The following is a 22,719-nucleotide window of genomic DNA, read 5'->3' as shown; positions in this document are numbered from 1 at the left end:
CATCCCTAACATTTAACAGTATCAACTCAACCTAGCAGTGATTCATAGAATATTGTCTTTCTCAAAATGTTTGTGGAAAGAAAATGTTGACAATGCATGGATAAAAGCAATATACTGAGCCAACTTTATATAATTTTATTTTAATATTTTCTCCTTAATAGAAATTTATGTGTCAATAAACATGTGTTGCAGGAGACTAACAGGCAAATAGAGGAGCATCAGTCAACCGACACAGCAGAGTAAAGGGCAAGTTTGTTATCTAGACATGATGCCATGTGGAACACAGCAAGGTTTCACACACATATAATTAAAAAAAATAATCTTAGCACAGAAGCCCACATTGCACATGGCTACTTCATATTTTTGTCACAATTAAAGTATCTCTTATGCAGACCCAAGAAATAGTCATTCATAGGAACAGAGAAAATTAAATCCACAGGTTTGCTCGTGTGTACTAAATGTATTTTCTCCTTTTTTTGCTTTTGGTCTCATGTTACATTACTCTAAATTTGCACAATCTTCTTTTTTGTTGTTGCATAAAGCACATCCTTTCGTGCACTGTTTAAAGAGTGACATATTAAAGACTTCCTTTTCTCCCACCATCATTCATTATCACTACGGCAAAATCTAATTTACCACCCTTCCAAAACATAAACCCCCTTCGTTACAGAGGGAAGACCAGGAACCCAGAGAAGGTGGAGTACTTCCAGCCTCCCATCAGGTTGCCTCTTTCCAGTCTGAGGTAGGCCTTGTCCCCCTTCTCCATAATCACCAGGCCGGCGTTAGTGGCAGCTTCTCTGGTCACATCCTGGTCCCCGGCGAAAGCTGAAATCATTGCCCAGCCATTCAACATTAAGCTGACCTAAGAGAGAGCAAATTAAGCTGATTATGGAGGGCATGTCGTTCCATTGCAAAAGTTTAAGTGTTGTGCTGTAGTTGAGGTATTGTACCTGAATGGTTTGTCTATTGTAGGCCTTTACAACATGGAAGTTGAAGCTGTACACACCTCTTCTCGGTGCAAGGAAGACACTACTCTCTTGGTCAAAGTGAGTGCCTACGTTCACCAAAATCTGATGAAACAGCGAGGGAGGGAGAAAAAGGAGGAAGATATGCACTTGGGTCATTCTTAATTAAATGTACTCAAATTCTAATACATGATGTATATACTATAAACATAGAATTTAATTGAATAGAACGACCCCATTGAGTCAATGTAATTCCAATATATTCAATATCAGTACTGGATCGGTGTATCCCAAATTTGAACTGCCAAATGTCTTCGTGTAACTTAAAGACACATAAGCAGTTAAAATACTCACATTATCAAAGTAGATGATCATGGTGCGGTTGCTCATGTCCGTGGGCTCGTGGTTGGTCTGGCGGCTGGCGGAGAAGGCCACCCGTCCAGAGCCAGACCGGACCGACATGCCCAGGGCGTTACCGGCGGGCTCGGATGAAGGAGTTGAGTCACACACGACCAAGCATTTCCCCTCGAGGATGATGGGCTCTGTGTCATTCTGGCTTCTAGACTCCATAGGCCCCCACAACAGGAGCACACCCAACAGTATGGGGATGTCGAAGGTGATTGACCTGGGGTACATGACTGAACCTGGGACGTTTAGTTGAATATCTCTTTGAAAAACTTGAAATAAAAACAAACATGCTATGGTGAAACAAATTGTGAAAATGTTCCAAACTGTAACTTCTATGTAGTTTTGGCTGGTACTAGCTGAAGTACGTTAATATTTACCCAGGCATCAATATCACCAGAAGATGGGTCTCAGAACCAAATAATAGTCAGAAAATACTCAGAATTCTTCATTGGCCATAGCTGTCAATCATTCCCTTTCTGCCTGTCTTTCTACTTTTTCTTGTTTGCCTCCATAAATCCCAAATCTCTTCAGGGTCCTACGTGCCGTGTCAGCAGAGACCAGAATGACAATAAAAAAAAAATCTCTTGGTATTTTCAAGTTGATTCCTTCAGCAAAAAAACTGACAAGAATGACAATGAGAAGTAGCTATGAAAGGGAGGAAAGGATTTGCGAAGACAAGGTGCAGCAAAGTGAAAGAAGATCAGACTTTCACTGATTGAGATGGAAGGAAAGATGGGGTGATAAAAGATGCTGATGAGAGGTGAGGAAAAAAACAGATGAGGTAAGATTCTGGAGAGGTGACAGGGAAAGGATGTAAGACCCAGAAGGGAGCGAGAAAGAGAGAGGGTGTGGGGGAACAACTCCACTGAGTGACCATCTGTCTTTTACACGTATCCCCCCTCCCTCCCAACGCTGCTCGACACGAATTCCCTCACACAACACACACACACTCTTTCTCTCACTTGTTCTTTTTTTTCACACTCAAATGTGCGTAAAAAGTCACATAGTAACTTTCTTTTATGTTCTCTCCACATTCAACAGCCTTTCTGTTATTTAATTCATAAAAAAAGAAATTTTGACCTCATGTGATGCCATTAAGTTTGAACTTTGCATTTTAAAATAACGATGAGCTCAAGATGAGCAACAGCGTGTGTTAAAATCTGTCTGTCTAGCTCTATTGAAACATATTTTATCGCACACAAATACAGCTGCTTTATGGTTGGAGAATGATTTTCATTACCGCAAAAGCATCAACTACTCACCTTAAAACAAGTGTTCTAAAATTATCAGTCTACTTTTCACTGTGTAGTGCAATTCTAGGATTTTAAATGAATGAAAAAAAGATGATCACCTGTTTCCTTCTGAACAATCTTGTATTCCATATATATCAGGTTCCCCCTGGCTGGAGTAGCGTTGGTCAAAGATCCTTGTTCTCTTGCTCGCCTTTCACATTATTTCACAGCACGGCAGTCAGTCTGATCGTAACCAAGCCAGAGTATGCTCTGATCTTTCTCTCTGTCTTTCCCTGTTTTCTCTCTTTCTCTCTCAGCCACCCCCCTTTCCTTCTGCTTCTTTCTCAGCCTTTGTGATACAATACATCCGCCCACTCACCTTTACAGTGAAATAAAGAAAATATTAAAATAATTGGGTATCTGAGCTGCTTCAAAGAGTAACGTTAGCACGTGAGTGGCAGTTATTTCCTTTTTCCTTTTATATCCAGTCAAATCGGTTATTGGTTCTTGTCTTCAAACTGAGTTCAAAAGGATCAAATGTTTGTGCACCTTCATGGGAAACGCTATATGTAGATAGGTATCTTATTTTATAAGACATCGGACTCGATTGACAAGATATATCATCAATTTTGTCTGTGAGAATATTAGTTTAGTGTTTTTTTCTTCTTTTTAGTATATGAACAAATAAACCAGCTTGATGAAGTATTGTATTTACAAAATGTATTTTTCAGTAAAACTGAGGTAGACTATTGGAGATGCTTTAAAACATCTGGCAAATCATATCTAAAATCAAAAATTACCAATCATTTACAACCTTCTTTACCACAATTATAATATCTTTTAATCACCATGCATTTGCAGTTTGGATCACTACAGAATGAAGAACACATAACACCTGTATGTTGTCCTTTTTCAAAGAAGCCTCTTCATTTGCTGTCCAAATAAGATCCGCTCAAATTCACTCACATAATGCTCTTTTTTCAAATATATCTGATATTTCAATGTCAATATCACCTGATCACAGTTTTAGGGATATGTTTTGGTGTCTTTTTGAGGAAGAAGATGAGCTCGGACTGAGATCTGAGAGAAGAGAAACATCAGAGAGGCTCGAGAAGTGGGGAAATAAATTAACACCACTTTGTCTTGGCTTGTCTAAGTTAAATCAACCTGTTGTCTGTCGGCATTATTTTTTTCCTTCTTCCCCTTTTCTCCACCTCAGAGTTTGACAATAGAGATTCGGCTGTTGAGCTCAGCTTTGTAGAGTCCAAAGCCCAAGCACACAGGTTGAGTGAACAAGGTGGAGAAAGTGTAGAGGTGGGTCAGGCTGTTTGATGGTCCCACCTCGGAGTAAGTGACGGTGCCTGCACCATAGTCCACAGCAACAGCAACTCGATTGCCGGTCATTTGGTACGTTAGGCGGGTCTTCCTGCGGTTGTGCCAGGCAGCCAGCTTCCTGTCATGCTGCTGTGTCAAGCTCCATGATACCTGGACATTTAACAAATGTATTTTAATCAAGGGATTTTCTTCTTTGTTTTCCTTTTGGTTGAAATTAACAATAGATTTGTCTTTTGGCAGAAAATGAATTGCCAACAATTTTGATGATTGGTTAGTCTTTTTTAATTGAAAAAAATTTGTCTATGATAGTAAACCACATGATCTTTGGGAGTGACTGTTGGCTAGACAAAACTTTTCAACTTTTTTCTGATATGTTATAGACCCTACCATAAACAATGCTACAAATGTGACATTTATCATATTTTAAATGGCTAAGCGCTGTCAACTAAACCATCTACTCTAGGTGGCATGTACAGTATACCTTGTTGTTCCCAAAGGCGTTTCCATCTTTCCCCTTCCGTCCAATACTTCTATAGCAGATGCCAATATCCCAGAATCCCTCAGCCTCCAGCTCCCAGTAGTGAGTCCCAGAGGTGAAGGCCTGGGCAGTGAGGACCTGCGGCCAGTGGTCGAAACGTTCGGGGTGAGCAGCGCAGGGCAGGCGGCTTTTAACCCGTGTCACTGAGCGAAGATCATCAGAGATGCTCAACAGAGGATGGGCTGTGTTAGTGTCCAGAGTCAAAGGACTGCTTACTGTTTGAGAGTGGAATCAAATAAAGTAAACAAAAAAATACATATTACACATATGAATCAAAGCCAATACATCAATATTGAATTGCAGTAAAATTGAAGGGTTGACATACTGGTGCTTTTACAAAATATTAATCAATGAGATTTCTGATAAACAATCAGCAGTAATGTGGATAACTGCTAGTAAGTTTGGTAAATTGAGAAAATTACATGACTTTACTGTAATGCAGCCTTTCAAACCAGGAAAAGACAACACTTGCGTCATTTTGTGATATTACAATTTCCAAAATTAAAGACAATATCTAGCCTCACATATCGTATCGCATATCACATATCGTATCGCATATCAATATGATATTGATATATTGCCCAGCCCTATTTTAATGCTAATCTAAACTAAGATAAGCTAAGCTGAGACAACCACCTGCTGGCTATAGCTTCATATTTAATGAACAAACATTAGAATGGTATTCGTTTTTCTCATTAGACTCTCAGCAAGAAAGCAAAAAAAGGGCATTTCCAAAAGTGTTATCAAACCATTCCTTTAAGAAAGTTAAATACATGGGGGCAGGCGTGTGTCACCCATCTGCCACTCACAAAGCTCCCTCTTGAGTTCACTGAGGCAGCGGAGGGTGCCGGTGATAAACTCTCGATACTTGCTCTCGATGTCCTCCAAGATGTGTTTCCTGTCCAGACTGACGGCATCAGGGATGAAAAGCGGGTTGTTGAGGTCGGCTAGTAACCTAGAAAGAGCACAACAAACATTGCAGGAGGAAAACCTTGAAGGAGGAGCACATAAAGATTAAAGGCTTGTGTAGTGAAATAATTGCTGTCAACCATTTTGTCGTCCCTTTATGTCCCACGGCCTTTTCCATCTCCTACATACAAAGACTGTCTACCTACACACACATCAACACACCTAGTAAGGCTGACTTACTTTGTGTCATCTGATTGAAAGGCCTGAGGAAAGAAGAGTCAAGGACAGCCGGTGAAAAAATAAAAATAAAAAGGATTAATTTACAGAAAGAACTACAAATGTGTCTGTGTATCCAGCCCAGCTGATAACAAAGCAAACAAACACAAAGTTGAACCCTTGCTCAAACTAACTGCATCTGTGGCCCTGGATCCAATATTTTCCTTACACAACATTAATACAAATATTTGCAGTAAATTGCTCTGCATGGACTCTTAAAGTACTATAACCTAAAACTGTTTGACAACAGCATCTTCTTTTGGTTTAGAAACTAAACTATTTCACTCTTTTAGAAAGAAAAGATGAATTGGCTTTGTGCTACAACAATGGCAAGTTGAGCTGGGTTGAGATATTCTGTTTACGGTTCTGAAAACGGTTCATTTCCACAACTGAGATCACTGTATCATATTATTCAACTTTGGCAACCCTACTTATACTATACAATTCCAGGTCTGATCAGGATCATGTATTTTTTATGACCAAGCCACCTGGCTGTCAAAAAATCTGTCAATACAGAGTAGAGCAGCATGTCTGTTTAGCACCATGTCCTACCCAGATGAGCAGGAAGGGGTCCGTCTCTGCCAGCAGTGAGGCCAGGTAGTGCTGTATGCTTAGCGCCTGGCACATGTCGCTTCTCACCCTGGAGCAGTCTTCATGCACACGCTTTATGACCTGCTGTTTCTCCCTCTTGGTGATCTCCCTCAGAGCGTCTACCAGCCTTTTCACCTGGACCTGCAGGTCTGAACCCAGCCGCTCCACCTGGGTGTGATCCTTCTTTAAAGAGTCCTAAAGTCATGAGAGATTGGTGGTCGGTGCCAGATCAGTGATTGAGAAATAAACAACATTTGATTCATTTAAAAACACTTAAATGCAGTCAGTGTCCCATGTGGGTCGTAACTTGAGCAGTACAGGGTGTACAGAAATGTTGCGTTTTCCTTAAACATTTTTTACTCACAGCCATGGTTGAATCAATGGCCTCATGCTCTTTGAGGATTTGCACTCCATCTTTTAGCTTCTCCTCTGCTTTGCTGAGCAGGGTCTGGAGAATAATCTGAGGAATCACACATAGATGAGCAGACACATACACTCACAAACCAACAAACCAAAAAAAACTACATGTGATCTCCCAGCTGACCTTCAGATCCTCTTCCACTTGTTTCATTGCCTTCACTTTGTGCTGAGCGTGGCCTCCGTCCAGCAGACAGTCACTACACACATACACCCTCTCATCGGCACAGTAGTAGCGCAATATCTCTGTGTGTGTCGGGCACTTTCGCTGGGAGAGGTCCCCCAGCGGATCCACCAATAGGTGGGTGCTAAACGCAGGTCTCTCCAAATGGGGTTGGAGGTGTTCAGCACACAGTGACACTTCACACTTCAGGCAGGTCTTGACAGCCACCAGTGGCTGTCCGTCTGCTGCCCCAGGAGGACAGCAGTCACACAGCACTTCACCATGCTCCTCCTGACACTGGGGGCAGGTGAAGCGACTTTTGCCCTCAGCCTGGACGCTCCAAGCTTCACGAATGCAGGCGGAGCAGAAGCTGTGACCACAGGGCAGGGGGTGGGCCTGGCTGAAGAAGTCTCGACACACAGAGCAGGTTTGCTCTTCCTCCAGGGACGACATAGTGAGCAGATGAAGGGTCCGGGGTGTGAGTGTGTGTCTGTGTGTGTGTGTGTGTGTGTGTGTGTGTGTGTGTGTGTGTGTGTGTGTGTGTGTGTGTGTGTGTGTGTGTGTGTGTGTCACACAACACTACTAACTAAAAAGTAAATAAACAATAGAGAAATCAAAATCACATTACTGATTTCGATTGCAGTCAGTAATTGTACATGCTAAGAAAAGATAATCAAACATCATGTTGTGGGCCTGTGCAACACCAAATAAAAGACATTTGCACATGTTACATTCTGTTGTTACTTGTAGCATGAATGCAGTGACGGGTAGTAAGACACAGCGTGTATTGAGCTGGTGGCTGTCGTTGTTTCACTCCAACTGTGCACCAGTAATCCTGTCTACTGGGCTTTTGCCTACCGTGCTCTATGAATAGAATACTTATGTGAAAATGTGTGTTGGACAAAAATAACACCTTGTGACCTAATGGAAGGAAGTAGGTGATCAATATGTTTTATAAAAGAATAAATTAAAAAAAACAGTGACTTGCTGGTTTTCACAGTAAGGGTAAAAGGTTGCAACTCTGACCTCAGACGACCATTACCTCGACTCAGATCCAAAGGGGGATCAGGAGATCATTTTTGACAGCTTTTTTACTCTTTACATGTGCTCTGCGTTTACATGTCTAACCACCAACTCACATATGTTATCTCAACTGATTTTAGGGATACGTTAAAATAAATGTCAATAACAGAAGTAGAGTTTCTTACCTGTTGGTGACCTGGTGTTTGCAGACTGCGGCCATCGATTAGTGTGTGTAGAAGCTAATCCTAACAGATTCACCTCCCCCCAGTGGCACTGGACTCAGAGAGGTCACATGAGACAGAGTAGGAGGGGGGTGCGAGGGTAATTATTAGGTAACTTAGAAGTAAACAGTTATCAGATTTGTTCATTTTATTTCTGGTACTGTTACTCCCCTTTTTTAAACCATCCTGACAACTGCGTGTTGGGTTGTTACAATGTGGTGTGAAACCTTTTTGAGTTCATCTTTATAGCAGTGGTCCTACTTTTCACACTTTACAGGGCATTCTAAGTGGGAAAAAAACCTCTTCCCCTTTGTCTGTGGTACATATCACATGCTTTCCTGACTTTGGTTTTTGGGCATACAGATCTAGATTGCAGCTGCACACACAAGCACTGGTTTACTTTCACTTCATTGAGGATTTAACCGATTGTACATTTCCAAATCCTCAAGTTTATAAGATCAAAATACATGTATTTCAGATACCTCAGAGGACAGTTTTTTTCTTTAGCTCTTAAAAAACCCACAAAAACAACTAGAGGTTGATTCCGTCAGGATAAATTATCAAATGCTAGACAGCAACAAGTTTTGCAAGGACGCTCATGGCACCTACTGCATGTAGAGAGATGGGAAAAAAGAATTCACTGTACGTGTATCATCTGCATGTACACTCAGGTGTACATTATGTATCCCAATGACTTTGGAGATCTTTCACATTTTGCTCTAGCGCCTACATTAGGTTGACTTTAGTATTTTGAAGTGAAATGAAGGAAAATCCTGGTGTTTAATGACTTCTATTTAACATGAGTTTGGATGTGATTGGTTAATTCTGAACACAGCCACATTCCCAGTTATAAGAGGGTGTGCACACTTTGGCAAACAAGTCATTGTAAGGTTTTTATTTTTCTACCTCAAATATTTCAGTTTGTTTTTCCATTGAATTGTTCACATTATAGGTCACATTAAAAGTGGGAAAAGTTCTGACATGATTTATCTTTGTCTAGTTTTTTTACATCATAAAAACCTGGCATTTTAACAGGGTTGTGTAGACTTTTTATATCCACTGTATAATGTGTAAATTGACTATGGGGTGGGGGGGGGAATGTTCCTGTCAAAAATGCTGCTCTGTTTTTCTGCATCACCTGTTTTACCACCACAAGATACAGAAAGTGTCACATCCCTACATCCCAGACAGAAACTGGTTTACATAATTCGTTTCCAATGAAAGAGGTGGATCAAAGGCTACTAAAAATTCTTACTGCTCAAATGAAAGACAGTAACTGACTTCACTGCTTGAGCAGGAAATAAGAGTTGGGAATAATAAAACAAAGATGCAAAGGTAAATAATTCATCCTCTTCGGATACAATGTCTTGCTAGTTTGATACATTGTCTTGGTAGTTGCTGCTTTTTTAAGTTTGTAGCTGGTGTTGTAACACTTAAACAAACATAAAAGACACCAATATTAACTTGGATGCAAAACCTTTTATGGCTAAAACAACTATAAAACGTTCTGTGTCTTTCATTTACAGGTCAGTATGTTTTTGTTTAAGGGTGTTCGCAGGAAGTCACACACAGTATAATATCTCCTTTGCACAACTTTTTTAGGATCTCTGCTGAAGATAGCCGTGCTCTCTTACCGTGAATGGACACGATAATTGGAAAACAGCAACAACAAAAATATGATTTCATTGTGAAAAACTGCAGAGCTGAAAGCATCAAGGTTGATACTCTACACATGTCCAACGACAGCCAGATGACTGGGATACATGAAAATGCTTCACTCTGTGGTAAAGACCCTGTCTATTACACAAATACCATGGGTATCGTGGTGGACTGGGTGATATTCCTTGTAGGACTACCTGAAGTCTGCCTGTCCTGCTACGCTCTCCTGCATCTGCTCAAGAAGGACAGAGCAGCACTTATCTTCGCCATAAACCTTCTTCTGTCAGATCTGATTCACATCGGAATCACAGTTGTCTTTATCATGAGTCGGTTCTTTGATGCCACCTTCTACCCCGTCGTCAGGGCCCGCTGCATCGCATGACTGTTTGTCCGCTTGGGTCTGACCTCCGGTTTGGGTTTCATGTTGCTGATTTCTGCAGAGAGGTATTTAATGGTGGCCTATCCAGTGTGGTACATCACTAAGAACAGTGCAAACATATCCATCCTGATCTCAGTGTGCATGTGGACCTTTTCGTTGGCCTACACCTCTTTGGATTATGCCTTCTTGATCCACGCCAGATTCTCCTTGTTGCTCTTCTCCATCATCTGCCTCCTCCCTGCCCCGTTTCTTGTGGTTCTCTTCACAGCCACGTGGAAAGCCCTCAACAAGAGTCCAGCCATGAGACATGGCATGAAAAACAGGAGGAGAGTTTTGGGGGTTCTGAGCCTGGTGTTGGGGTTGTACACAGTTTTGTTCTTGCCCTTCAGTTTCAGGAACTTCTACTACTCTCTTAAAGGTGACAATGCCTCAGAGGACAAGGTGAGGGATTTTTCCAGTGTCTTAACCATTGCTCTGGTCTATCTTAGCCCTTTAATAGATTCTTTAATCTACATTTTCATTAGGAGGGACATAATGGACACAGTGGAAGCATTTCCCTGCTGCAAAACACCTCTGATGAAGCTTAAAGAATTTAAGGACAAGCTAGCAGACACTTCCCAGACAGAGACAGCTTTGTAATTAATTGGATAAGTGGTTTAAAAAGGCAACTGCATCTAGGAGGATGTTTTTCATCACACCCCTTTATATTGTTGCCTAGACTTAAATTATCTGTTTTTCTCATGACATGCCTAACTGCTTTGCATTTTTGAATTACCTTACAAACCACCGGTGTCAATTCTTACATCAGGGACCATATCACAAAGCAGGGAAAATTAAGCCAGCTGCAAAGCCCAACCCACTATAATAATGCTGTTGCTTAGGGGCACACTCTTTAGCGTCTACCCCAGTGTGCCTACCCCCACATACACACATTGTCTGAACAACTGAAGATAGCTATGAGCATGAGCTGAAGAAACTGTCAATAAAGGGGCATTATGTGTGATTAAGAATATAAGTGTCTTTGCTTAACACTTGCTTTTACAGTATTCTTTTCTTTAAAAATAAACATGCGCTACACTTTATAGATTAGGTTATTATTAAAATGATCATGTAAACTTGAGCCACATTTAAATAATAAGATACGCAAGCTAATTTCAACTATGTCTTTGAGAGACACCTAGTGGCTTTACTGTTGTAAGAACAGTGCACCTGTCAGCCAATGTGCCAGGAGACATGGTACTGAGTTGATAAGTCATGTCCAATCAGTATGATGGTAATTAAAAAAAGTTGGAGAATGTTCCAAACAATATGATGATGTTCAACAGAAGTTAAATTGTCATGTATAGATTCTAATATTTTCATCACAGTTTGTAGCCATTCAGCACCAGATGCAGCAGGCGGAGTGAATCAAGGGATAAATGATCACTGCATTTTTGAAAATGGACATTGTGAAAAATATCACCTTTAATAACACTTTTGATCAATAATGATGGTGTTTTTTGGATGGAGTCATTTTTCATAAAGTGTCTGCATCATTTTGTCTGTGCATGTGTTCTCATTGTAGATGCCTGATATGTGCTCTTCTGGTTTTTATTCATTTCATCATCACAAAAGTGTGTTAGGTCTCATGATTAGTCTGAGACTATAGGTTTGTGTTGTACTGAATGGGACTTAAACCATCTGAAGCACTATTGTTATCAATGGAACATGACAGGTCAAGAAAAAAAGGACCTCAAATTAACAAGATACTTTGTCCCAAGATAAAGTCAAGAATATACCGTTATGCAAGCCAAAAGACAAAAATATTTTTTATCTTGAAACTTCTGAGCTTAAAATATGTCAAAGTCATGCTGGAGGGCCTGTAACAGATGTCCAGCTAAACACAACCCCAGAATTCACATTTACTTGAAGTAAGTCATATAGCCTTGCACAGTCAGCACTAGATTATCAAATCCATTCTCAAAACAAGTCAGACTAGATTTTAAATCTAAATATAAGATATCTTTCTGATTTAGAAATATAATTTTTTGCAGTGATTCGTGTGTTTCAAAGAAAGCCATAGCAATCCTGCACCACTCAGACCTACTATTGGCTTCATTCATTATAAATAGTCAGTATATTGTCTCTAAATGACCTAAATATGATGGTGAAGCGGTGCCTGACTTTGTCTGTGTATCTGGCTAATGTTGGCTGTTAGTGTGCTTCCTACATCCTAAGTCAAAAACCTAAAATAGACATTTTAAGACTAATTGCATATATAACGCATGCAATGCCAATGATCCAACATTTTAAAATATTATTGTTATCACTGAGCCTAAATGGGATATTCTATAAAACTAGGAAAGATATGATTTAGGATTTGTTAGGACAACGGGGTGGGGGAGTGAGGCAATCATGCAGACCTGTACATATCTTAAATCACCGTAAGAACGGCCAGGCATTAGAGGTGTGTATGCCCGGGCCTGCACTCCTATGTGAGATGCACACTGAAAGCCAATGTGGAGGTAACCGTGGTCACTGTTTCCCAGAGGACCGTCTGGCGGTGAGGGCCATTAATTATAAGAGACAGGGAGACAGACAGCTAGTCAGCTAACCAGACAGACAGACAGACAGTACCGCAGAGAGCGCAGACAGGCCTGACAGGAGCAGGCCCCGACATACAAAGAAAGGAGGAAGAGCAGCACGCACGGCCAAGAAAAATAATCCTCCCCGTGTAGCGAGTAGGAGAGCTATCTGCACCGCCCCTGCTTCTCCTCCTGCCAGTGGACTATGAGTAAATACATTCAGGCATAATAACCCTTTGTCATAAGAGAAAGAAAAGCGATTTGCGACGGAGATAAATAATTGAAAAAATGCGTCTGTCCGACTGCGCATCCCTGGGAGTGAATAGGGAATTGCTGCGCCAGTGTCCCGGCTGAGAGACGGAGCCGATCTTACCAAACATAAGCTCCTGAGCTTTCCCCCCGTGTCATTACACAATATCGCTGCCAAAAAATCATCGTTTCAAACATGGTAAGTTATTTTTGTGTTATATTTCAAGCGGTTATGTCGGCGACGAGCGGCCTGTGGGGGAAATGCACATCCGGGACTGCATTTTTTCGAGAAGTCAAAATATTTTATGAATCATAACTTGTTATGATGTGTGAGCGCGCGTGGCGTGCAACAGGTCGCCGTACAGTAGCGGGGACGCGCATCTCACCGCCGTATTTTGCGCTTGTTTCGAAACATTGGTGTTAAAACGTCCAACCGACGGATAGCAAACATATTAGCAAGATGGCACGAAAAATAGTCTACCAATGCGTTGTTGGTACAATAGAGTTCTGGTTAAAAAAGCAACGATATTCTCTTTTTTGACTGTTTAATAACTATGAGAGTTATCACTTGTTTCTCTTTGACAAAATACTATCGATTACGCTATGACGCGAATGTTTATAGTCTTAATATTTTATTTTCGTTCATTTAACATTGTACGGAAATCACTGCTCGGTTTGCATAGAAAAGTGTCTTAGGCCCACTACAGAAATGTCATAGTCCGGAGTTAAACTGTCTATCGTAGGCTATCAAATGAATCGGACTTGCAGTGTCCAACAAAGGAAGACTATTTAAATAATTCAGACTCAAATCATGACGTGACTGCTACATTGTGAGGATCTATAACATTCAGACTTTATGTCAAAGCCCGGATGCAGTTTAGCCTACTATTCTGTCCAAGCCTCAGATAAACGGAGAAGAGACTATGTGAGTGTGTGTGTGTGTGTGTGTGGTTGGGGGGGGGGGGGGGGGGGGGGGGGGGGGGTTGTCACAGGGCCCGGGTGAAAAATAATTTTTCTCCTCACTCTGGCTGTGTCTTTCTTTTACCAAGTCACCTCTCTCCACGTGGTAAGCAGTGGCGATGAGGGTGAAAAGGGAGCATTGTGTCTCCAGTCAGTGGCCTTATGTGTTGCAGAGGCTCTGAGAGGGTGATGTTCACTCAGCTGTGCTCCCTCTACGCCATTGTTGCAAATTCCACCTCATTTCAGCCGCTCTGTTTACTGAGCTCACACAGGAGGAGCCTGTTTTAGAGACGGCCGGAGCACCGTGAAACCTTACACACATAGCCTATCACACACCTTGAATAGACTTGGATATGTACATGTGTGACCAGGTGGCCTCTGACACAATATGTTTGGTTTAATGTTTAAAAAAAAAAAAAGTATTAATTTAACTGAGCTGGTGTTGGCTTTTGCGCCCACCTGTGCGCACAATTTCTTTCAGTTACGTACTGGAAGACGCACACGTTGACGTTGAGATTTTAAGGCTCACATCAGTAATCGGTAGCTCAGGCAAAGGCCTTTATGTGATTAACTTGAACGTCAATGTATGAGGGTTTACTAAAGAGAGGCAGTGGACTCTTGGCTCAAAAGAAGGGGTGTTCACTCGCCATTTGAATGCTAAGTAGAGGATGAACAAGTGAGAGGTGTGTGTGTGTGTGTGTGTGTGTGTGTGTGTGTGTGTGTGTGTGTGTGTGTGTGTGTGTGTGTGTGTGTGTGTGTGTGTGTGTGTGTGTGTGTGTGTGTGTGTGTGTGTGTGTGTGTGTGTGTGTCCGCGCGCGCGCACACATGTTGAGAAAAAACTCTCACACATGCCTCTTTGGCACACTAGTTCTGTTTTTCTTTCTCTGCATCACAATTCCACTGACATGGATACGCTTCATTTACGAATATATATATCACATTTTTGAAGATGATACTTTAGTTATTCTACATTTTTTTCTCCCTCTAAGTAATTTAGATACCTACTTTTTTCAGTGCGCAGGGAGACAGAATAAAAGTTTTGTGTTGGCCAATGTGCCCCTGCGTCGATCCCATCCTGCAGGAGCATGTCCCGTCGGAAACAGAAACGACCCCAGCAGCTTATGAACCTGACCCTCGGTGCCTGTCGGATACTTAAACATGGTGAGAAATAGACCATTCATTAAAAGAATACCGGTTGTTCAGTAGCATTGGAATCACATTAAATGGAAAGTTTAGACCTATTTCTTTTTTTACTTTAACTCAACATGCACATATTGTGCCAGGTGCTCATAGTGTACAGATAAAGTATTATTTTCTAGTATATCATTTTAATGCAGACCTTAAACTGATGCTTTAACTTTTTGATAAACTTGTGACCAAGGATGACTTGTCCAACCTCATATGGGAAATAGCAGTTTTGGAATTTGAACAGTAATGTAATTATGGCCAGTTAAGACTAATTCATTTTATTGAGGTGATCATTTAATCACCACCATGATTTCTAAAGTGTATTGTACCAGATTTATCAAACAGCTAAATCCTATTAAATGAGTGAAAGGCTACTTGAACACTGAGAAAAAGAAGGGTTGTTGAAATAATTGGCCTACAGACAGTCTTCAATTCATTATTTGTGGTTGCAGCTATTGGTTGCTTTCTTTGCCCTGGAAAACTCAAATGTCTTCCCTCTTCATCACAGCCAGGTTCAAAGACACAGACCACCCAGAATGCGACAATATACAGTAAATCCCCAGAAAAATAATTGGTCAAAACAATGTATAGTGAATTTGAAAAGGAGTCACAAGAAGTAAGATACAGGCTTAGTAAAAGCAAAGAGATGAGCATGAGAATGTCAAGGAAAAAGAAACTTTGTGAGGCACTGTATAAGGTGTTCTAACTGCAATAGCATTAGACTCTGTTGTCCTCTCTCAGCTTTGTTGCTGGGCACTGAAGCATGAACATACCCATAAAGAAGTGTGTATGTGTGTACGCGCAAGTGTGTGTATTTCTGTATGTCTGTTCACTCTAGTTACAGGAGTAGGGCCCACATTGTGCCATAAAACTGTAGATTTTGAGCAAACAGCAGTTTGTTCTGTATGTGTTAGCGTGTGCATGAGCAACCCTGTGCATACAAAGTGATCACTCTTTTGTGTCTGGGTATTGTGCATTGACAGGTATGCTGTGTATGTGCTTTTATATCCGTCAATCTATGTCTTCTTTGGGCTAAGTTAGCTTGTTAATGGTTTGTGAGTCATCACGTCTGTCTGTTTTTTTTTTATTTATTTTTTTTTTGCGCTGCACCGCTCTTCCTCTGCCTGGCTCTAAACCATATCAGGAATGCAACCTCAGAGTGTTTAAGGTCAAGGGTCTGCCAGCCAATCAGGCACCCAGTACAGTGTCCAGTACCCAACCAGGACCTAACCCTTAAAAAACCATTGAGCTACTGGGGGAAGGGCTCTTAAGGAGATGAAAGAGATACAGATTGAATGGAAGACGGAAGAAAAAGAGAGGGACTGGGATGGAAGAGTAGTGTGTGGATGTGGCTTCTTTTTATTGGGGCGGTGGGTTAAAGTCCATTGTCTTGTGCCTGTTGCCCTGGAAACAAGGTAGGCTGCTCTACGGGTGAGCAGTATATTCTTGCGTATTCTTTGTGTGCACGTGTGTTTTGTGTATGTGGCAATGGTCATGAGGCTGCAGGTGATGAGGATAGACAGGACAAAGAGGTAAAGAAAACAGTGGTGGATGAGAAGGTGGTGGAGATTAGGTAAAAGTCAACTAAATTCTTACAATTCCTAGACATCAAGTAGCAACCTAATAACATCCTTTTACTTCCTGCGGCGGGTTTTTGTAAGTGGTTAATAAGTGCCCTGAAATTTTGATTGTTTTCTTAAAATAGTTTTTGAACAGCTATATTATAAAACAGATTGTATACCATTATGTAAAACTTGATCATTTTGTTATTTTTACATTAAGGTTTTTTTTTCTTTCAATTTCCTTAGATGACAACTTGGCAGTGAAGTCAAACTCTTTTCCATTGATCCTGGATTCTCCTTTGTGCTCTTCATCGTCCTCTCTTCAAAGCTCCCAGTTGACCCCCACTCTCTGTTCATCTTTCAAGGGCTCTCAGACCCCCTCTTTACCCATTGAGGGTCCACCAATATCCTGCTCACTGAGCCAGCCCTCCCACCAGCCACTCAAAGACCCACAGCCCTCCCTCTCTCCTGATATTCCTTACTCCTCTGTCTCTTCCCAAACTCAACATCCACCTTTCTTTCAACTGTCTGATTGCAATTCTACATCTTCTGCAAGTGCCCTCATCCACCCCTCCCGAAGTGCACACATGGCCTCTCCCAAGTTGGGGTTATCAGCCACCACCACCACCTCTTCTTCCTCTTCATCATCCTCTGCCTCCCTATGTCCCCCACCACACCCTGGAAGCCCCAGCCGTGTGCCTGAGGGCCCTCCAAGTCCTGTTACTCCCACTCCCAGCCCAGGAGTGACATCTGCCTCAGCTGCACCATCTAGGGCCCAACTGAGCATTGCCCTGATCCTGGAGGAGCTCCGGGTGCTTCAGCAAAGGCAGATCCATCAGATGCAGATAACAGAGGAGATCTGTAGACAGGTGCTACGCCTCGGTGGGGCTTCATATACCATAGACACACCCTCCCAGCATCTCCTCCCTCCCCTGCCTCAGCTCTGCCTAGAAGGCAGCAAAAGGGCAGCCAGCCCAACCACCCAGCCAACTGCAGCTCAGACTTCCACCTCTGTTGCTCCTCTACTGGCATGTTTCTCCTCCCTACTACCTTCTCAGGCAGCCAACAAACCCACAAAGCCAAGCAGTTCCTTGTCTCAAATCTTGCAGCCCCACAAGCCCCAGATGGAAGGGACAGGAGGGACTGTAGGGGCTCATGGTTATCTAAGGATGAGTTCTCGATCCTCAGCTCCCTCCACCTCATCCTCTGCTGCCATATCTATGTCTTCCTCCACATATCCGCTGGCCTTGTCTTTAGCTCTGCCCAACCGTTATCTTCATGAGAAATCTCCAAATACCACTTCAGTGAGTGGGCACAGTGGCTTGTCCTTTCTAAACTCATCCCTTCCCTCATCTATGGTCCAAAACTCCCAAAATGCTCTGCAATCTTTCTCTGGAGGAGCAGACTCTTCCTCTGCATCCAGCTCTTCCACTACTGGTCGCCTCCAACATGCCTGCCGCTTTTGTGGAAAAATGTTCAGCAGTGACTCTTCCCTACAGATACATCTACGCTCACACACAGGGGAACGACCCTACCAGTGTCCAGTATGCCTCAGCCGCTTTACCACACGAGGCAACCTCAAGGTGCACTTCCTACGCCACCGTGAGCAAAACCCAGAGCTCTCACTTTCACTCCTGCCACCTTCTTTGTTTGGGGTTGCACTAGGGGCCACTGGGGGATCAGATATGGGACAGACAATGAGCAGTAGTAGCAGTACTAGTGGCATGAATATGATACAGAAGAAGCCAAAAAGTAGGCCTGAGGATGAAGCATGTGGAGATAATGGGGAGGTCAGTGGTACCAGCGCTGGCTATTCTCTGGGAGCCTCTGGAGGATCTACCCCTTCGTCCCTACCCCTGCCCCCTAGTGTGGACCTGGCTTTGATTTCCCACTCTCTCCTGCAGCTCAATAGAGCTGCTGCTGTTGCAGCTGCAGCGTCTATCACTTCTGGCTCATCCCACTCGTCCTCACCCTCTTCAACCTCCACCTCTTCTCTGGCTACCTCTCTTCTCTCTAACCCTTCCTTGTCTTCATCTTCCAACATCACAGGTTTATTCAAGGGTGCCAAGCAGCAGCACTTTGATGAGAACACCCCCCCTCACGCACCAATGCTTTCTCCTGCTGCCTACTCCCAGCTAGCCCATCTGCCTAAGCTCCTTTTCCCATCTGTCTCAACTTCTTCCTCCACCCCTACTGCACACTCATCCCTGTACAACCATCCAGCTTTGGGCTTGCTACGTACCCCACTACCTTCTTCTCCAGGCTCCCACCAGCTTGCTTCTTCCAGCTATTCTCAGCTTTCTTTCCCTTTCTCTTCATTTCCTAAAGTCCCAGGTCCACCTACCACCACTTCCTCCTCCCTGCCTCTATCCATGGCTACTTCCACTCCTACATCTGAAACCTCCAAGCTGCAGAGGCTGGTGGAGAAGCTAGAGAAGGCTCCCCACTCCTCCTCTCCATGGACTTCTTCCTCTACTTCCACCTCAATGCTGGAGATGTTATCTAGCAGTTCCACTACCTCTTCAAGTTCAGCCAACAGTCGTTTCACAAATGCCAGCACTTCGACCACATATGTCATGGCATCCCCACCATCTTCAACTCGTGCTTCCACTTCGGTTTCAAACTTTACCCATGAGATGGTTGCTGCCCTAGGCATGAGTGCCAATGGAGCGAGTGCCATGGTGGAGGGCTTGCTACCATCACTAAGCATCACAGGTCCAGCTGGTAACCTGACAACCAATCAGTGTGGGGTGTGTCTACGGGTGCTTAGCTGCCCCAGAGCACTGCGTCTGCACCAGGCTACACACCTTGGAGAACGCCCTTTTCCATGTAAGATATGTGGCAGATCCTTCTCTACCAAAGGCAGCCTGCGGTCACACCTGGCCACCCATCATGCTCGACCACCCAATGCACGTGTCCAGAACTCTTGCCCGCTGTGCCAGCGAAAGTTCACTAATGCCCTAGTGCTCCAGCACCACATCCGTATGCACCTTGGTGGACAGTTGCCCACAGATGGCACAGAGTATTCTACACATGATATGCCAGCTGAATCTAATGCCAAACCCTTGTCACAATGTCAGTCCCAGTCCGCTGACCCAAATACTGTTTCTAGTAAAACACCTCCTCTAGCAGGCCATTCTAAGAGCCCAGCCCCAAGCTCACAATTTCAAACTTTAGCAGTTGGCTCGCTCCCTCTATCTGGAAGTACGAAATCAGTTGAGCTCACCAAAAATCAGAGTAAGTCTGGACCCTCTAGCCCAGACCTCATCCCCCCCTCTGACCTAAGCCCTGGCCCTTTCATGAATCCTACCACACAAACTCCACCATCAGGTAGTGTGGAACCACCTGTCCTTTGCGTTAGTGCCCCCTTGCTAGCTTCAAAGCAGACAGATACAGCTTCCCTAGGTGGCGAAGACAACCAAGTAGAAGCCACTGGCGATGTCCATCTTACTAAATCTACCACCTTACCAATTTCCTCCACTGTTACCAAAACCACAGTGTCATCTAATGCTATGGAAGTTGACTGCGGAGAGGATGAAGCATCTACCTCTTCCGGTGTCTTCCTTGGCTCCAGATCAGACTTGGAGGACATCCAAAGCACACCTGTCCTTGGTGACCCCTTTGCTTACACCTGTCCCAGTACCTCCACTGACCCCATCCTGACTCAAGATGTTTCTAATGTTACTGCAACACCAACTTTGGAATCAGAGTCAGTCTTCCCAAGGCCCCAATCACCAGAACCCATGGAAGAAGACAAAGATCGGTCTTCTCCACCAGCAACACCAAAGCAAGACCAAGGAAATGTACCTGATAAGGACCCCAACATGACGTCCACTTTAAATACTGCTGACGCTGTTGGTGCTGAAGTAAGGGGTTCATCGCAGAAAAATTCCACTTTTGTGAGGGAGACACGTCAGAGCTTTCATTTTGGTTCATATGGGAGGGAAGATCGGGTGGAAGATGTTAAAATTAGTGGATTGGCCCCAAATGAAGCATTGGATGATTCTGTCCCCATCAACCTCGCCCCAACCCTCCCATCTCCAATGTCTCGTCCTGAGAAGAAGACCTATTGCTGTGCTGAGTGTGGAAAAGAGTATGCCAGTCGCAGTGGACTGAAGGTGAAGAAAAAAATCTTTGATTATAAAATAACATTTATGAGTTGTATGGCTATGCTGGTAGATTAATTGTTGTAGTACAATGCATTTTCAGCAGCTTTAGTATAGAATGAAAGCCGTAAAAATACAATTATTTGTGTAAGAAGTTGCTAAAGGATTGCTTTATGTTACCAGGGGCACATGAAGCACCATGGTGTAGTAACCAAAACAACACGTCCACCAGCCCGGAGTAGTCGTTCCTCCACTGATCAACTTCCTTCTTCTACATCTATGACTTCCTTAAACATTCCTGCTACCAGGAGCTCAGCAGGCTTCTGGAACCAGTACCAAGCCTTCCTCAACACCAGTAACGAGCCAACTGACGAGCCAACCGCTGGAAGCCAAGGAGAAAATGAGTCAGCACGGTCTGCTAAATCACCCATTCGATCTCCAATGGATCAAATAGGCGCTGAGGAAGCTGAGGAAGCGTCTAGTGAAGGGTCATAACTCGAGTTGGCTCGTGGTTGCCTAAATAACATTCTGGTGTTTTCAATCAATGTTTACCTTTTGGTGAAACTGTAAGAACATTTGCATAGTACTGCTTCCTTAACACATTTCAAGTAGTCTGTCAGTTTGATAGTCACAGTAATATGTTTGTATGTGAAAGTTGTGAGTCAATCAGCTTGGTCTTGTGTTAAAAAAGAGACAGCTAATGTACAAATAAAAATGAAAATGTTCAAGAAGTATCAAAAATGTCCAGTTTTTGCTAGATTTGATAGAAAGTGACACTACCTTTCTTTGGCTGAAGTTGTTAATAGTTTGATGCACATTCTAACAAAAAAAGAGTATCCCTGTTGTATCAATGTTTCATATCAGACCTGGGTCAAATAATCATGAGTTGATGTTGTTTTTTTGCCTAACAGGCACATTAAGGTTAACCACATTTGAAAAAAATTGATATTATTAGCTAGTTATTGAGTCACGGGATAGTACACTAAAAGAATAGTATCAAATAATTGTATGTAACATTTCGGTACTCAACGTGTTGTGCCATTTACCAAATCTGAACCAACTGGCACCAAAGGAGGCTCAAGCTAACCAAAGTTTAATTTCTTTGCAAATGCTTGTGAACCTAGGTCTGTTTCTAGAAAAATGTCTAATCTAAAAAAAATTCCTTCAGTCACAGAGGGAATGGTTTTAAATGTAGTAAGCAAAGTTGTGCTTAGCAAGATCACACAAGGCCAACAAACTGAATGTGTTTTGTGGGGAATATCGAGTCTTTTGTTCCCCTTCTTGTGGTTCAGATAAACTACTCGCTCATGTCATTGTGATTTACATTTCATTATATTGTCCTGTCAAACCAGAAGCACAGCTGCAGTGTTTGTGAAAGTAAGGACATGGTCTTGTGTGTGACCTTTGACCTTCAGCTTTGTGAATATTATGATTGTGTTTGGTCTAAAAGTAATATCTATAACACTTTTTCAGTTACTAAAACTATAAGTTGCTATAGGCCTATATAAATCAGAAGTCTATGTCTGTTGGTTGTAAGTTGTACTTTCAGTATGTCCATATTAAAAAGAAATTTGGAAAAAAAATATGTTGCTCTGTCCTGTTTGTACACATGCTGGTAGACATTTGTGTATCCAGTTATAACTTCCATGATCTCTCACAGTCACACGTCATTGATCTCTTCTCTCTGCCAAGACAAAGCTCCACTCTCTTGTGTCACATCAACCAAGGAAAGTGGAGGAGGCCAGCTGTCTTCCCTCAGCAGTGGCCAACACTGCAGCTGAGCTTCAGTACTGTATGTGTGTACATTAGGTTGGTAACGGGAAACATTTGTCTCAAGTCTCAACAGTTTACTCTGTGTATGTAACACATTTGTCTATGTATGCATCATGCCCACAGTAGCCATGTGATTATTATTATGATTATTATTATTATTATTATTATTATACCATAATCATGAACAAATGAGTGCTACCA

The 22,719-nt window shown here is 42.7% G+C and overlaps 3 protein-coding genes across 10 annotated transcripts; 1 reads left to right on the top strand and 2 right to left on the bottom strand.

Moving 5' to 3' along the window:
• Positions 1 to 120: 120 nt before the first annotated feature.
• cbln12 (cerebellin 12) lies at positions 121 to 3,235 on the bottom strand. Of its 2 annotated transcripts, none has more exons than XM_034888393.1 (4): positions 2,725 to 3,235; positions 1,320 to 1,603; positions 951 to 1,070; positions 121 to 862 (listed from the first exon to the last, which is right to left on the bottom strand). In XM_034888393.1, exons 1-4 carry the CDS (start codon positions 2,753 to 2,755, stop codon positions 665 to 667), a joined length of 633 nt encoding a protein of 210 aa, XP_034744284.1. In that variant the 5' UTR covers positions 2,756 to 3,235; the 3' UTR covers positions 121 to 664. The 2 variants fall into 2 exon arrangements, with proteins under 2 accessions (XP_034744284.1, XP_034744283.1); XM_034888392.1 differs by having other exon boundaries at positions 1,320 to 1,642; positions 2,725 to 3,205.
• Positions 3,236 to 3,507: 272 nt separating this feature from the next.
• Positions 3,508 to 8,151, bottom strand: trim110 (tripartite motif containing 110). 2 transcript variants are annotated; one of them, XM_034888384.1, is made up of 9 exons: positions 8,043 to 8,151; positions 7,386 to 7,420; positions 6,796 to 7,315; positions 6,619 to 6,711; positions 6,216 to 6,449; positions 5,628 to 5,650; positions 5,288 to 5,433; positions 4,422 to 4,693; positions 3,508 to 4,090 (listed from the first exon to the last, which is right to left on the bottom strand). In XM_034888384.1, exons 3-9 carry the CDS (start codon positions 7,285 to 7,287, stop codon positions 3,821 to 3,823), a joined length of 1,530 nt encoding a protein of 509 aa, XP_034744275.1. In that variant the 5' UTR covers positions 7,288 to 7,315; positions 7,386 to 7,420; positions 8,043 to 8,151; the 3' UTR covers positions 3,508 to 3,820. The 2 variants fall into 2 exon arrangements, with proteins under 2 accessions (XP_034744275.1, XP_034744276.1); XM_034888385.1 differs by lacking the exon at positions 8,043 to 8,151 and having other exon boundaries at positions 6,619 to 6,714; positions 6,799 to 7,315; positions 7,384 to 7,803.
• A 4,378-nt stretch (positions 8,152 to 12,529) lies between these two features.
• On the top strand, positions 12,530 to 21,592 carry sall2 (spalt-like transcription factor 2). 6 transcript variants are annotated; one of them, XM_034888379.1, is made up of 4 exons: positions 12,530 to 12,620; positions 14,904 to 15,050; positions 16,886 to 20,757; positions 20,929 to 21,592. In XM_034888379.1, the coding sequence occupies exons 2-4, from the start codon at positions 14,975 to 14,977 to the stop codon at positions 21,238 to 21,240; spliced, it is 4,260 nt and encodes a 1,419-aa protein (XP_034744270.1). In that variant the 5' UTR covers positions 12,530 to 12,620; positions 14,904 to 14,974; the 3' UTR covers positions 21,241 to 21,592. The 6 variants fall into 6 exon arrangements, with proteins under 6 accessions (XP_034744270.1, XP_034744269.1, XP_034744267.1 ...); XM_034888378.1 differs by having other exon boundaries at positions 12,544 to 12,889; XM_034888376.1 differs by having other exon boundaries at positions 12,544 to 13,128.
• Positions 21,593 to 22,719: the final 1,127 nt, after the last annotated feature.

The sequence above is a fragment of the Etheostoma cragini genome, chromosome 12 (assembly GCF_013103735.1).
Source record: "Etheostoma cragini isolate CJK2018 chromosome 12, CSU_Ecrag_1.0, whole genome shotgun sequence".
Taxonomy (NCBI): Eukaryota; Metazoa; Chordata; class Actinopteri; order Perciformes; family Percidae; genus Etheostoma; species Etheostoma cragini.
This window is presented reverse-complemented; position numbering and strand designations above follow the sequence as displayed.